General features: G+C 54.2%; 1 protein-coding gene across 1 annotated transcript in view; it reads left to right on the plus strand.

Annotated features, from left to right (window-relative positions):
• The window catches only part of HMCN2 (hemicentin 2), a 150,859-nt gene that overhangs the window by 31,618 nt on the left and 103,846 nt on the right, over positions 1-15,395 (plus strand). Inside the window, exons 8-15 of the mRNA XM_044920435.1 lie at positions 962-1,225; positions 3,773-3,917; positions 4,406-4,527; positions 6,887-7,159; positions 8,260-8,401; positions 8,925-9,052; positions 9,990-10,103; positions 12,297-12,446. Of these exons, the coding sequence (XP_044776370.1) occupies positions 962-1,225; positions 3,773-3,917; positions 4,406-4,527; positions 6,887-7,159; positions 8,260-8,401; positions 8,925-9,052; positions 9,990-10,103; positions 12,297-12,446 (1,338 nt within the window). The remainder of the gene's footprint in view (positions 1-961; positions 1,226-3,772; positions 3,918-4,405; positions 4,528-6,886; positions 7,160-8,259; positions 8,402-8,924; positions 9,053-9,989; positions 10,104-12,296; positions 12,447-15,395) is intronic.

The raw sequence follows: 15,395 nt of genomic DNA on the forward strand, positions 1-15,395 counted from the left end.
AACATGGGGATGGGGCCCAGCACTGACACACATTCTTTTTCAAAGGAATCTGGACTTCCAGATTTTTATATGCCCTTTCCAGATTGTTCCATGTTTCTTTCTTTTTTTTTTTTTTGAAAGATTTTATTTATTTATTTGAGACAGAATGAGATACAGAGAGCGTGAGAGGGAGGAGGGTCAGAGGGAGAAGCAGACTCCCTGCCGAGCAGGGAGCCCGATGCGGGACTCGATCCAGGGACTCCAGGATCATGACCTGAGCCGAAGGCAGTCGCTTAACCAACTGAGCCACCCAGGCGCCCTTGTTCCATGTTTCTTAAAGATTTTAAGGCATTTGATGGATCAAACCAACCACACCCTCTGTTTCCTGGTTTATGATCTCTAAGGAAAAAAATAATAACTGTTTGAAAAGGGAAAGACCTGAGCGACATTCCCAAATCAACTAAGGGAATTATGAAACCCAACCCCAATTTTACGTTTTCTGGGATAGTGTGAAAAGTCCATTCCTAATAAAACAGAAGGAAAATCAAAGGAAAGCTGAACAGAGGAGAGAGGATGAACAGGAACCAGAGTTCCCAAACTAGCGGGTGTCTCACCGAGGCCGGTCCCAGAACCTACCTGATGCAATTCCAGAGTTAATGGGGGGGGGGGGGGGGTTAGGGTGGAGAGAAATGCCCTCTCCCAGTTCTACTCCACGTGAGCCCGAGTCTGCAGACTGGAGGTGGTTGCAGTCGTGGGAAGCCATGGTTTGGATGGACAGTGGCGTTTCAGGACCACGGACAGTAGCAGGCCCCCTCTGTATCCACCCCCAGCATTAGGTGGCACAGGGAACAGAAGGTGAGCAAGCCGGTAAGAGGGCCAAGCAGGCTGGGTCCCTGACTGTGGTCCGAGGGCCCCTGCTTGGAGAGGATCATGGAGCCCAGAACAGACGCCAGGATCTTCTTCCTCACCCTTCCCTCTGCAGGGGTGCCCATCTCCCTGGTGATCAACTCCACGGGCCTGCAGGCACCCGGCCGCCTGGACTCGGTGGAGCTCTCACACAGCTCAGGGCGGTCCCTCCTGACTTTGCCCACGAGGCCCCTCTCGAACGGATCCACGCATCAGCTGTGGGGCGGACCGCCCTTCCACGCCCCCCAGGAGCGCTTCTACCTCAAGGTGAAGGGCAAAGACCACGAGGGGAATCCCCTGCTCCGTGTCTCTGGAGTTTCCTACAGTGGGGTGGTCCCAGGTGAGTGAGTGGCTCTCACTGCTCCCAGCTCCCTGGCTCACTTGGAGACCCCATTTCTTCCTGGAAGCCTTCCCTGATTAGATGAGATGAGGAAAAGTTCATTAAACTTCTATGAGCAGCACGCTCTGCAATGCATCATGCTAAATACTGAGATGCTTCAGATGTAGCAATCAGGTCAAGGATTTAGTACCAAGCCATCCATCTATCCACCCACCCACTCATTGATCCAACATCCATCCATTCATCTGCCTCTTCATCCATCCACCCACTTACTCGTCCATGCATCTATCCATCCGTCCAAATATCCATCCACCCACCCACTCATGCATGCATGCGTCCATCCAAATATCCATCTAGCATTCATTTTTGTGTTTTTCATGGTGCTAGGCACTGTAGGCACAGCGGGGGGCATGGCAGGGAATGTGGGTGTGCTCTTCCATAACCATAATCATGGTAATACCAGTCACTGTCTTGAGCACCTCTCATGGGACAATCCTGAGCCAAGTACCTGCCATACAGTAGCTCACTGAGTGCTTGTAATAGTTCTGAGGTGTGTCCTCACTTTACAGATGAAGAAGCTCATGATACCCATCTCACAGGGTTGCCCTAGGGGTTCCATAAGCTAATACACATAACAAGACACCTCTTGGGTACCCTGAGGCTGTGCCCAGGATGTGGGCATTGTGGGCCAGGGCCCCCCATATGTAGCAACTGCTGTTACTCTCATGTCATTGTGGGCACAGGTCATTTTATGGTCCTATCCTTGGTCATGTGTTGCTTTTTGCTCATTCCCTTGTGTCCCTGAGGTCTCCCATCCAGGTCAGAAGCTCCCAGAGCACAGGGCTGAGTCTTCAGCTCTCTGGCTCTGCCTCTGATCCTAGCCTGGGGTATCTGAGTTCACTGGCCAACAGCCTCCTTGTTGGGCTTTGTTCCCTCCTCCTGCTCCCTACCCCCTTTCCCATGGCAGTGGCCTGGGGGGAGCACACAGAGATGGATGTCACTGACACCCAACATCTTTGCTGGGGATCTCTTGACAAGGAGCAGACTCCTCTGTCTACTTCAAGTAGGGGTGCACGGAGGCCACCAAGGTGCCCATGGTGAGGTGAAGGACTTTGAGAACCCAAGTGGGGCAGGGTGGGGGGCTGGGGGCCCCCTTCTCTCAGCCTCCTGGTCTCCACTCCCCTGCTGTGGTCCCTGGGCCCCTTGTCCCTTGGCTTATATAACCCCAAGGAGGAATTTTCAGGAAGGAGTTTCAGCAGGGGCAATAGCAACCTCTGTTTCTCTCTCTCCTGGTCTTTCAGATGAATCTAAGGGCTTGGAGTTAAGCTCTGGCTTTTGGTCTTCACCTCAGCTCTAGATGAAAGTGTGTGTGTGTGTGTGTGTGTGTGTGTTGTGTTGGCAGGGCAGGGAGAAGGGAGGTGGCTTGGAGTTTTCCTTCCTTCCCCACCTTCTAGGTCTGGGAAGCTGGGAGTTTGGCCTCGAGCAGGAGGCTCTGGGTTTGGGAGACATGGGCGGGTGGCAGGGCTGGGCCTCGGGTCCCTGGGCCCATTGAGCTCATGGAGGACGGAGCCTGAGCTGGCCTTGCAGAGGCTTCCAGTGTGTGTGGGTGAGCAGTGGCTGCTTTGCACACAGCTGAGGACGTGGCTGGATAGTCCAACATCCCTCTCCCCTGGGATGTGGCAGGGAGCCTGCAGCATGATGTCACCCGCCGCCCGCCCACCCCCAGCTCTGGGCTCGGAGGACGTCTGGTGCATTGCCTCACCCACGGAGCATCTCTGGTGGGGATGGGGGGGGCAGGGCAGGACGAGAGTTGAGCCTACGCCTGCAATCCCCCAGCGAGGCTCTGATGGCAGTCACTGACCCCGTGGGGGTGTTCTCAGACCTTCCCACTGAAGCAATTCCAATAGCCAAGGAGAGAGAATGTGTCACCCCAAGACCAGGGATAGGTGGGGGAGGGTGTCTCCAGGGGGCCCCACGGGGCTCATCACAAACTGTGAGATTTCATTAAGTCTCTTACTTTATCTCAGAAATGCGTGTGAACTTTGGGTTCACAGCCATACTCCAGCTTTGCTTATTTTTAAATATAAAAAAAGGCTTTCTTCCAACATCCTTGAATGAGACTGACCCTCCAGGCAGATGAGAGGTCTAGAAGCGCGGAGAGCCCAATCTGGGGAGCATTTCGTCAGATCTCTGGACTGGTCTGACTTCTACGTCCTGGACAGTGGAGAAGGCGGGGGTGCAGACTGGTCCATCCCGGCTGGTCTTCCCACAAACCACAGAAACAACAGGAGCTCATCCCGAGGGGATTGCCATGCCGTGTGCACGTGCCCTGTCTCTCACCAACTCCCCAGACAGCATGGGGACGTCAGTACCAGGATGAAGCCCATTTAATAGAGGTGGAAACTGAGCTGGCAGGGGCAAAGCAACCTGTTCTTGGTGACCACTGGATGGAATCCTGGCTCATCCCGGCAGTCTCTGCATCGCTGACAAGGGCGGGCTGTGGAGGGGCGGCAGGGAAGGATCCTCACTGCTGGGCCTTGCTTACAGGTGCCCCCCTGGTCAGCATGCCCTCCAGGATCCATGGCTACCTGCACCAGCCCCTGCTGGTCTCCTGCTCTGTGCACAGCACCCTGCCCTTCCGGCTACAGCTGCGGCGGAACGGAGCCAGGCTGGGCGAGGAGAGGCATTTGCAGTGAGTGGGTGCCGGCCACCCAGTGTCCCCAGCCCCGGGGGTCTGAGGGGAGTGGGTGGCGGGAGAAGGACCTTTGGTTTCAGTCATAATGTCCTCCTGGGCACCTCTCAGCATGGCCCGGGATGGGGGAGGGTGGTCCCCAAAGCTCCCACCGCTGCTGGGTCATCACCCTGTGAAGGAGCTGTGGGCCTCCCCAGCTTCTGGAACACTCATCCCATGCAGGGCCCAGCTCCTGGGGTTAGAACAGGAAGGACCGTCTGAGACCCGCCCCCTCATGCATGAAAGTCTGGGGCTCAGAGAGGGAAAGGGACTTGCTCAGAGTCACACAGCATGTTGTAAAATTTGCATGTCCTTGGTGGTAAGAAGAGTCAGACAGCCTCTCCAAGAGGATTTGTTCCCTCTGGGCAGGGTTTAGGGACCGGATGAGGCTGGGGGACCCTGGCTGGTGTCAGTGGGATTGTGTGTCTCTAGCTGTTCTGGGTTTGCAGGGTGTCGGGAAACAGCAGCTGGGAGATCCCACGGGCCTCCAAGACCGAGGAAGGGGTGTATGAGTGCACAGCCATCAGCAGGGCTGGGACCGGACGAGCAAAGGCCCAGATTGTTGTCACAGGTCTGTCCTTTCAGCCCGTCCTCGTATACCCTCGTATACCCTCCCCACCCCCTTCTTGATTTTTCCCTCTAGGGTTTGCCCCCAGGGCGTCTCCATCTGTGGGGGGAGCATGCCAGCCAGTTGCCGGGGACTGTCCATTCCCCAGAGTCCACTGCCCACGCTGCCACCTGCCCCCTGGCGCCCCGTTTGGGCTGTCACCCAGGAGCGGCCTGTGGATCTCAGATGGAGGAAGGTTGAGGAGCCTGGCTAGGGTCATGCCCTCCTCCCCTAGGCCCTTCCAGGGGCCACTGTCCATCCAGAAGTCTCCCTCCCTTAATGCCTCCAGGTCCCTGCCAGGATAGCACCATCCAGCTCAGGAAGTTTGGAGACGTCACAGGCCGTCTAGAAACGAAATGGGCTCCGTTTTTTAAATCAAGAATCTAAACTGTCTTGAAGAGAAGAAAAGGAGCCCAAGGAACATGGAAAGATTAGCCAGTCTGCATCCTCTAATCTCACACAGACTGCCATGCTCCTGGCAGGAAGACGGGGGAGAGTACAGACAGGCAAAAGAAGATTTGGATAACCTGTGGTCTTATTCTAGAGACAACCTCCATAGCCTTTTTTAAAAAGATTTATTTATTTATTTTAGAGAAAAAGAGTGAGTGAGCATGGGATTGAGGGGGAGAGGCAAAGGGAGAGCGAGAATCCCAAGCAGACTCCCCACTTGGGGCTCGATCTCACGACCCTGAGATCATGACCTGAGCCGAAATCAAGAGTCAGACACTTAACCGACTGAGCCACCCAGGCACCCCAACCTCCACAGCATTTTAATTTACTTCCTTTTAGACCTTTATCTATGTGTGCATTTTAAGAAAATGGGATAGTATCATACATATATATTACATGTACATACACATATGACAACCTGATTTTTTTTTTAAAGATTTTATTTATTTATTTGAGACAGAGAGAATGAGAGAGACAGAGAGCACATGAGAGGGGGAAGGGTCAGAGGGAGAAGCAGGCTCCCCGCCGAGCAGGGAGCCCGATGCGGGACTCGATCCCGGGACTCCAGGATCATGACCTGAGCCGAAGGCAGTCGCTTAACCAACTGAGCCACCCAGGCGCCCCAACAACCTGATTTTTTATCATCTAACAATATAATGTGTCTGCAAACGTGCTTCTACAGAATGAATTAACAGTTTTACTTCTATATTTTTAAAAATTTTCTATTATTTAAAAAATTTTTAAAGATTTATTTATTTGAGGAGGGTGAGGGGCAGAGGGAGATGGAGAGAGAAAGACTCCCCACGTGGGGCTCGATCTCACAACCCTGAGGTCATGACCTGAGCCGAAATTAAGAGTCGGACACTTAACCAACTTGAGCCACCCAGGCGCCCCATGGTTTTACTTTTTATAAATGATAAGGACAGGAAAAGGGAACAGTATAAGGAAACGCACACACCCATTCCTTAGACTTACTAATAGCTAAAATTTTGCCATATTTGCTTTCTCGCTCTCTGGCTAGACTATTTTAAACTAAATTATAGGCATCCTGACATTTCAGTATTTATCACTCTTTTTTTTTTTTTAGAAAGTACATTTTCCCATATAATAAAAATTTTATGATTACACCTAATAAAATGAACAATAATACCTTAATGCTATTTAATTTGGCTGCAGTCAGATTTTCTCATTTGCCCCAGAATATTATTTCTGGCTGGTTTCTGCAGTATCATTTCTCGGGGCTGTGAAGTTCACATGCTCTTTGTGACAGCAGGTCATTGACACGTGTAGCTTGTGTGGACCCAGCTTTTTCCCTGCGAGCGCTCGGGCCCACATCCCTGGTTAGATGGTCTCTGATCTGATCACTTATACCTTTTTTTCCTGTCAAGATAGTGGTTTTCTCAGCTCTTTCCTCGTTTGGGGCAGTGGCCTCCGTGGTACATTTTGGCTGTGAGGATCCTCCTGCGATCTGCACAGAGAATAGCTGTGTACTCATTACTGTTTCCCTCTTGACGGTGATTTCCGAGGCTGTATTCCTCAGGGGGGAGTTCCTGGCTCACGGGGTGAGAAGAGTAGTGGGGATCTTGGTCCATGTTGCACTTGGCTGTCGTGCGAAAAGCACGCATGTGCCATGCGGCCCTCGCCGGGGGTGTGATGGTGGTGGGGAAGTGGGGGGATGTGGGGGGAATGGGCCCTCCTCCCGGGGCGGCGCTGGCCTGGGATGGTGAGCAGATGCTTCTCCACTGCTCTGATGGACAACGTGTCTTCAAGGATCCCGTGCGGGACTCTGGAGTCAGGACGCCCCCAGCGCTGGCAGGATGGCCCTCTCTCTGTGTCCACCCCCTCCCAGTCTCCTCTGTTTTTGTTCCTTCAGACCCCCCGCCGCAGCTAGTCCCTGCCCCCAACATCACCGTGTCCCCAGGGGAGACCGCCGTCCTGTCCTGCCAGGTCCTGAGTGATGTCCCCTACAACCTGACGTGGATCCGGGACTGGCGAGTCCTGTCGGCCTCGACGGGCAGAGTCGCCCAGCTGGCCAACCTATCCCTGGAGGTCAGCGACATTATCCCCATTGACGGTGGGAGGTACCAGTGCATGGCCAGCAACGCCAATGGGGTCACCAGGGCATCCATCTGGCTCCTGGTGCGAGGTGAGGCTCTGCCTTCCACTGCTGTCTGTCCTTCCAATTTAACACACTCCCTAGTGCTCCTCACCAGAGCCCATTGATCCATGCCTCTGCCCAGGCATCACGTCAGGCAGGCAACATTAGTCCTGCGACTGTCTTCTGAATTTTCGGAGAAAGAGGATTCTGTAGCCTCCTAGCATAAGTTTAGGGGTTCTCCCTGTTGGAAAGTTCACCCTAATATCTAACCTAAATTTCTGCTGCTGTAGGCCAAGCCGATTTCATTGTCCTCTTGATTTCCCATGCCGTGGAGCACCTCCATTGCCCCTCCCCCCCCATATGTAGGGCAGGAATGGAATAAAGGAAACTCCTGGAAGTCCAGAGATTGGATGTGCTTGGCAGGGGCTGGGTGGCACTGACCAGATGGGGTCGGGGGAGGCAGTGGAAAGAGCCCCCATCTGGGAGTTTTAGGACCTGGAGGTCACCTCGGGTCTACCCAGGGTTTAGACAGATCTTTCTTTCTGGGCTGCTATTTTTCCAAGTGTGAAAATGAGCCTATTGGGACAACTGTTCTCTCTTGTGCCAGCAATTCTTGGTTGGTTGCCTGGAGTGTGTTGAGAAGGATTCTGAGGCCATCCATGTCTAGGTTCTGCCATATCTATTAGCTTTGTCTGCCACTGACATGGGAGGGGCCTGTTTACCTTTTCTAGGTGAGTTGGCCTGGTGAGGTCTGTTTGAGTCCAACAAGCCTATTGTACTGTGAATAGAACCTAGGTTTGGGGCCAATACTCGGGCAGGCCTTGGGGTCCACTCAAGGTCACTGGAGGTGAGAGTTGTCCCCAGCTCTGGCATCTGCCTATTTGCCTGACCCTCTCCAAGATGCTCAGCCTGGAGCAGAACCTGTGGGGGCATTAGAAAATCCACTTTGTGTGGCCTGGGCGGCTGCCTGGTCAACCCCAGTTCCCAGGAGAGCCACTCCCTGGGGATTCGGGCCCCTTGGGGCCTTTGCTTCCTACGTCTGGCCCATCTGTGACTTTGGGGATGGAGAGGAGGCTGGGGCTGGGCACCTGGAACAGCATGGCTGCCCTGACAGGCTCTTCCCCACCTGTCCACTCTTTATACTGCAGAGGCCCCCCAGGTCAGCATCCACACCCGGTCCCAGCACTTCTCCCAGGGTATGGAGGTGAACATCAGCTGCTCAGCCTCTGGATACCCCACACCACACATCTCCTGGAGCCGTGGGGGTCATGCTCTGCAAGAGGACAGCAGGTGAGGGGCCCAGGGCGAGGGGCTCTGGGACCAGGAGCAGGTGAATAAGGACTCCTGGGGGATGCCTCTGGGCCTCCATCTTTTTACCTGTAAATGGGGTGGTGGTGGGTGGGGGGTGGTGCGGGGAGAGGGGAGCATTTGTCCTGCCTTCTTCTGGGATCATTTGAGACTCAGGAGCAAGATCACTTTGGAAATATAATGATGCCTCGGTATGAGCTCAGGGGTCAGGGAGCTTTAGTTCCAGAATCCAGTAGACCTGTGCTTGAATCCTGCCCCTGCCATTCAGGCTGTGTGACCTTGGGCAAGTCACTTTACCTCTCTGAACCTCATGCATTAACAAGGACAATCTATGTAAAGCTCTGAGCATACAGCCAGGCACAGAGCAAGCAGTCAGTAGAAAATGGCGATCGCTAGTGATGCTATTAATTAATTTGTTGTTGGTGATGACTGAGGTAGTCCTCGGGTGACTGGACCTCATTGGCCCTTTGGCCATTGAACATGTTGTTTTATGGCCTGACTCCAGAATCCATGTAGATGCCCAGGGAACCCTGATCATTCAGGGAGTGGCCCCAGAGGATGCTGGGAATTATAGCTGCCAGGCTGTGAATGAGGTCGGCACAGACGAAGAGATGGTCACCCTCTACTATACAGGTACCTGGGCCCCGGGCATCTCAGAAGAGCCTCCCTCCTCTCTCTCCCTCCCTCCTTCGCATCCACAAATACTTGTTGAGCATCTGCTGTGTGCCAGGCCCTGGGGATACAGCAGTGAACACATGGTCCCTGCCTGGGGCGAGCTCATATTCTCATGGGGAGGCACAGAAGAAGCATGCAAACGGATAACGGTGCTTTCAGAGTGTGCTATGGGAGCAGTGTGATGTGCAGGTGGGGACGGGAGGGACACGGCTGGTACACACAGGATGGGCCAAGGTCTCCACGAGGGGCGGATGCTCGCCAGAGACAAGAATGGGAAAGGGACCCGGTGAGGCATGGGCCCTGAGGTCAGAATGAGTCTGGGGTGCTCAGGAGGCGACAAGAAGGCTGGTATGGAGAGGATAGGAGGGAGTCAGGGACGGGGACAGGGGGAGGGATGGGCAGCCCATGCAGGGCATTTAGGACCTTGTAGGGTTTCGGCTTTTTTTTTTTAAGAGAGAGAGCAGAAGCAGGGGGAGGGGCAGAGGCAGAGGGAGAAGCAGACTCCCCGCTGAGCAGGGAACCCAACTGGGGGTTCAAGCCCAGAACCCTGAGATCATGACCCAAGCCGAAGGAAGCCGCTTAACTGACTGAACCACCCAGTGCCCCAGGTTTCGACTTTTATGGCAAATTCAATGAGAAATGGATGTGTGTGGGGTGGGTTGGTTCCAGGAGTGACTGGTTTTAATTAGAGGTCCTGGGTCAGAAACTTTTAAGAAAACCAACAGTGGCTAGATCTTTCTGCGGTGACGGTCCCTGAGTGGTGGGGGAGTGGGGAGGAGGCAGAGGGTGCAGCTCCTTCCCTGTCCTCGCTCACCCCCCCACACCGTGAGAAGCTGCACTGTTGACCTAGGGAGTCTGTGGGCGGGTCCCAAGCTCCCCATCTGCTCCCACGCAGATCCACCATCCGTCTCTGCAGTAAATGCGGTGGTGCTGGCCGCCGTCGGGGACCAGGCTGTGCTGGTGTGTGAGGTGTCTGGGGTGCCCCCACCCCGGGTCATCTGGTATCGAGGTACGCCAGGTGGGAGAGGGGCCTGGGGAACTGTCCCTCTGGGGCCCCTGGAGGATCAGCTTTCCGGAATGGTCATGGGGTGGGGAGTGGCACTGCGAATGGGGTGTCTGGGACGACTGGCAGCATCCACGCAGCTCAGTGGTGAGGAGCAGGATTTAGAGTAGACACAGATTTGAATTCTAGCTCCCCTGGGTGACAGCGGGCAGGTGACCTGGCATCGCTGAGCCTGCTTCCTTATCTGGGAAATGGGGAACATCAGATAGGTTAGTTGTGTGAGGATGAGATGAGTTCACATAAGTGTTTAGAACAAGCCTGGCATGTGGGCTGGGCACGGTGTTCTTTTTTTTTTTTAAGATTTTATTTATTTATTTGAGAGAGAGCGCAAGAGCGAGCAAGAACATGAGCAGGGAGGAGGGGCAGAGGGAGAGGGAGAAGAGCAGACTCCCCACTGAGCAGGGAGCCTGACGCGGGACTCGATCCCAGGACCCTGAGATCCTGACCTGAGCCGAAGGCAGATGCTTCACCGACTGAGCCACCCAGGTGCCCCTGGGTTCAGTGTTCTTAGTGATGGTGATGCGGTTAATCTGAGAAATGGGGACCAGTAGTACCAGGGCTGTTCTGAGGCTCTTTTGAGTCAATGGGTACGGAGGGTCTTCCCAGTGCTGGACTCCGAGCTGGAGTTTGGCTGATGGGAGTGTTCTTGAGCCCTCAGCAGGGGCTGCTCCTGTCTTTCCAGGAGGAGAATCCTAGCTCCTCCCAAGGGTCAGCCCTCACCCGTGTTGCCCTCTCCCACCTGGACGGGCTCTGTCATTCATGGCACCTGTCTGTCAGCTTGTCAGAGCCCACCTTGACTTTGACACAGGCAGAAGCAGCTCAGAGTGTGAGCCTTTTGTACCAGGCTACCCCTGGGTGGCAGAGGCCCCGGGACTCCTGACTCGGTGCTCATGTCTCTCCTGTTCTGGCCGAGAGCCTGCCCTGGGAACACTTTTTAAAAGGGCCTCTCTCAGTGGAATATTATTCAGACTGGAAAAGAAGTGGAATTCAAATTGTGCAACAGTGTAAATACAGTTAACACCCCTGAACTGTGCTCTTGAAAATGGTTAAGATGGTAAATTTTGTTCTGTGTTTTTTACCACAATTGAAATTTTTTTTCATTTGAAAACAAGGGGTGAAATTCTGAGAACAACACGGATGAGCCTCGGGGACATGATGCAGAGTGAAATCAGCCAGACACAGAAGGGCAAATACTCTATGATTCCACTTACGTGAGGGACCTAGACGAGGCAGATGTGTAGGGACAGAAAGGAAAAGAGTGGGCACCAGGGGCTGGGTGTGGGGGGTTGGGGGGGTCAGTGTTTACTGGGGACAGAGTTTCAGTTTGGCAAGATGAGAAAGTTCTGGAGACGGATGGAGGGGATGGTTACATAATAACGTGAACGTATTTGATGCCACTGAATCGGACACTCAAAATGCTTAAAGTGGTCAAGTTTTGTGTTATGTACATTTTATCACAATAAAAACAATAAAAATAAAAAATTATATTAAAATGTAGAAAGTAGGTTGGGATCAGGGGAGCCTGGGTGTAGACCACAGGCAGGAGAAAGGAGGGAGGCCTGCCTGGGGTCAGGTGTCAGAGAGGCAGCCAGTGACTGGGGTGTGCTCATCCTGGGGTGACCTCAGTCTGGAACTGGGGCAGAGGATGGGGACCCAGCAGGGAAGCCCAGGCAAGGAGTCTGTGGGTGCTGAGCCTGTCACAAGTAGGGGGACAGACTGGGCCTCACTCCTGGTCAGCAGAGGGGCTCAGGGAAAGCCCCCCCTGCAGGGCTGGAGCTAGGAGTCCTGACTTAAAAAAAATTTTTTTTTAATTGTTGTAAAATACAAATAACAAACTTTACATCTTAACCCTTTTTAGGGATACAGCTTGATAGTATTAAGTACATTCGCATTGTTGAATAACCGTTAACCACCATCCGTTTCCAGAACTCTGTTCCTCTTACAAAACTGAAACTCTGTCCCTGTTAAATAATGGGGGTCCTGGCTTTTGGGGAGGGACCGTGCCCCATTCGGCCCCTCCCAGGCTCCAGCCCAGTGCAGTTACAGGAGCCTGAGGGTCAGGAAGGCTCAGCAGCCTGGTACCCCAGCCTCCGTGACCACCATGGGCACCCGCCTGATGTTTTCCCATCTTTGGTGCAGGGGGTCTTGAAATGATTCTGGCCCCTGAGGGCTCCAGCTCTGGGACACTGCGGATCCCAGCAGCTCGGGAGAGGGATGCTGGCGTCTACACCTGCCGAGCTGTCAATGAGATGGGCGATGCTTCTGCAGAGATCCAGCTGGAGGTTGGACGTGAGTGTACACCTTGTCCCCACCTGCCCCCTCCCCCTTTGCCGTGCCTCTGAGCAGGGAGGAGGGAACTCTACTATAGAGAATGCCAGTGTGGAATCTGTATCATGTGCATCCGGAGCACGTGGGACCAAGGACACAGTGCCTCTTGCTGTATGACAAATGGCCCCAAAACTTTGTGGCTTAAACAGTAAGCATTTATTTGCTTGCAGTTCTGGAGGGCCAGGGTTTAGGAGTGGCTTGGCTGGGTGGTTGTGGCTCGGAGGCTCTCACGGGATTGCAGTTAATGCTTCAGCCGGGGCTGCATCATCTGAAGGCTTGACTGGGGCTGGAGGAGCCAGTCTGGATTCACTCACGCGGCTGTTGGCAGGATGCCTCAGTTCGTTCGTTCCCCATGTGGGCGTCTCTAGAAGGCTTCTCCTGACATGGATTCCCATGAGCAAGGGAGTTGAGGGAGGGAGAGAGAGAGAGAAGGAGAGAGGGGGAAGAAAAGGGGGAGGGATAAGAGAGAGAAGAGAGAGAGAGAGAGAGAAGAGAGAGAGGGAGGAGAAGAGAGAGAGAGGAGAGAGAGAAGAGAGAGAAAGGAGAGAGAAAAGAGAGAGGAGAAAGAGGGAGGAGAGAGGAGGGGAAAGAGGGAGAGAGAGAGAGGGAGAGAGAAGACAGAGAAGAGAGAGAGAAAAGAGAGAGGGAGAAGAGAGAGAGAGAAAGAGAGGGAGGGAGAGGGAAAGAGAGAGAATCCCACAAGGAAGCTGCAGTCTTTATAACCAGCCGGTCCTGGAAGTGACATACTGTCACTTCTACTATATTCTCTTGGTCACACAGACCAACCCTGGTACACGATGGGTGGGAGGGGCTACTCAAGTGTGTGCATCCCAGGAGGCCACCTTGGAGGCTGCCTACCACAGAGACAGTTTGGTTCAAGCTTGGGCATGGTCATCCCTGGGATCTGAGTTCCCGTCTTATCTCTATCACTTACCATCTATGTGCTTTGATTGAGTCATTGACCCTCAGTTTTCCTATCTGTAAAATGGGGTTGCTGGGAGGGTTCGGTGAGATCAGGCATATAATGCTTAGCACAGGGTTTAGCCCATCTCGAGTGCTTAATAAACAGATGGGTGATTATCCCCTCTTTACAGATGGGGAGTCTGGGTTCTTCTGTGGCTGGTGCATGGCCTTGGCTGTGACTGTCATGACGTCTGAATTCCAGGCCTGCACCCAGGGCCCTGGGGATTGCTCAAAGTTGTGGGCACAGCTCCTCGGCATGCTGGGCCAGCATGAACTGGGCTCTGAGGGGTTTACCGTGGCCACGGCGGGAAGGCCAGGTGCTGGGAGTCCCGGGGAAGCACAGAGAATCAACAATGTGCTTGTCGAGGCTGGGTGGGATGGCCAAGGGGCTCCCCAAGGACAGTGAGGGGCCCTGGGTGGAGCAGGCCCTGTGAGTAGAAGGTTCTGGCCCCGAGGACGACGGTGCCATGTCAGGGTTGGATTCTCCCGGGCTTGGGGCACCCTTAGCCTTCAGTTTTGGTTCTGTCACTCCTCCCTCCCTCACACGGTCACCAGGTGGCCAGGCCCTGTGCCGGGGACAAAACAGCAGGCGAGACTCGGCATCTGCCTTTGTGTTGCTCTTGGTGTCAAGGAGAGAGATGGCAAACAGACAAGTGGGATACTCAGGGTAGTGAGCATTTGCAAGTGGTATCCATGGGGAGCTGTTGGTGCCCAGAGAAGGAGTCCAACAGACATTGGGGGCTGGGAAGGCTTCCTGGAGGAGGTGATGTCTGAGATGAACCCAGAAGCCATCAGGCAGGTGATGAGCTGGGGAGCAGTGTTCGAGGCGAAGGGAGCAGCATGTGCAGATCTCCCCACGGCAGGAGAAGCGAGCCAGGGAGTGAGACTGAGCCGGGGCTGAGGGGCGCCCAGGAGGCTGCTACCTGCTGTGGGTCATGCTCGGCCTCAGGAGCCTGGCACCATTTGGGCTTGGTCCTGCGGGGTTGGTGAGAGTTTTTAGGGTGGAGAGTTGATGTGCTTCGATGTTCCCTGAGAGTGCGCTATGTGGCTCGCTCTCAGGTAGAGTGGGGTGGGTGTGGAAAGGTGCAGGCTTAGAGCCTGATAACGATAAACATATAAGCCAGGATATCTATGAAATTTGCCAGGTACCAGGGCCAGCTCTAAGCATGTTTCGTGTACTAACATGTAAACCTCTCAACAACTCTTTGAGGTGGGTTCTGTCATTATCTCCTATATAGATGGGAAACCCGAGGCACAGAGAGGTTAAGTGACTTGCCCAAGGTCACACAGCTGCTGAGTGGCGGAGCTGAGATCCGAACCCAGGGTCTAGGCCTTTAGCCCCTGGACTTCACCATGATGCTCAGCAGCAGGGTGAGCTTGGACATTGCTTCCCCACTCTGAGCCTTGGGTTCCTCATCGGCAAAATGTCTCTAGGATGTTGAGGAGTGCAAAGTAAGGCTGGCCTGGGGCCTGAGGGGTTCTGATCAACATCACTGTCATTGTTAATAGTCAGTAGGTTCTGGGTGAGCGTAGAGGGCGCTCCAGCCAGGGCTGTACTTGGCGTTGTCACAGGCAATCATCCTTTGCTCCGTGTCTGATTTCTTTTCAGCAGTGCCTTATTTCTTTGGGGTCCAGGCTGACACGCCCTCCTGGTCCTATTCCTTCACCTGTCAGCAATGGACCTTAGGGCGGGTTCCCCATGTCAGAGGAGGAGACGGCTGGCATCCCAGAGGCAGGCTTCTTGGCCACTGGTGGCCTTCGGCCTTGAGGTCGTGGAAGGGGTGGACGGTGGCCCAGCACCTGTGTGTCTGAAGAGAGCTGGCCTGGCAGCAGTGGTGGGAAATCGAATTTCCTGCCCATCTGGGTGGCAGCTGTGGCCCGGCCTTCCTAGCCAGGCCGGCAGAGCCTTCCAGGGCGGGGAACAGCTGGGCGCTGTGCCCAGCTCCT

Source organism: Neomonachus schauinslandi, chromosome 13 (genome assembly GCF_002201575.2).
Source record: "Neomonachus schauinslandi chromosome 13, ASM220157v2, whole genome shotgun sequence".
NCBI classification, from domain to species: Eukaryota; Metazoa; Chordata; class Mammalia; order Carnivora; family Phocidae; genus Neomonachus; species Neomonachus schauinslandi.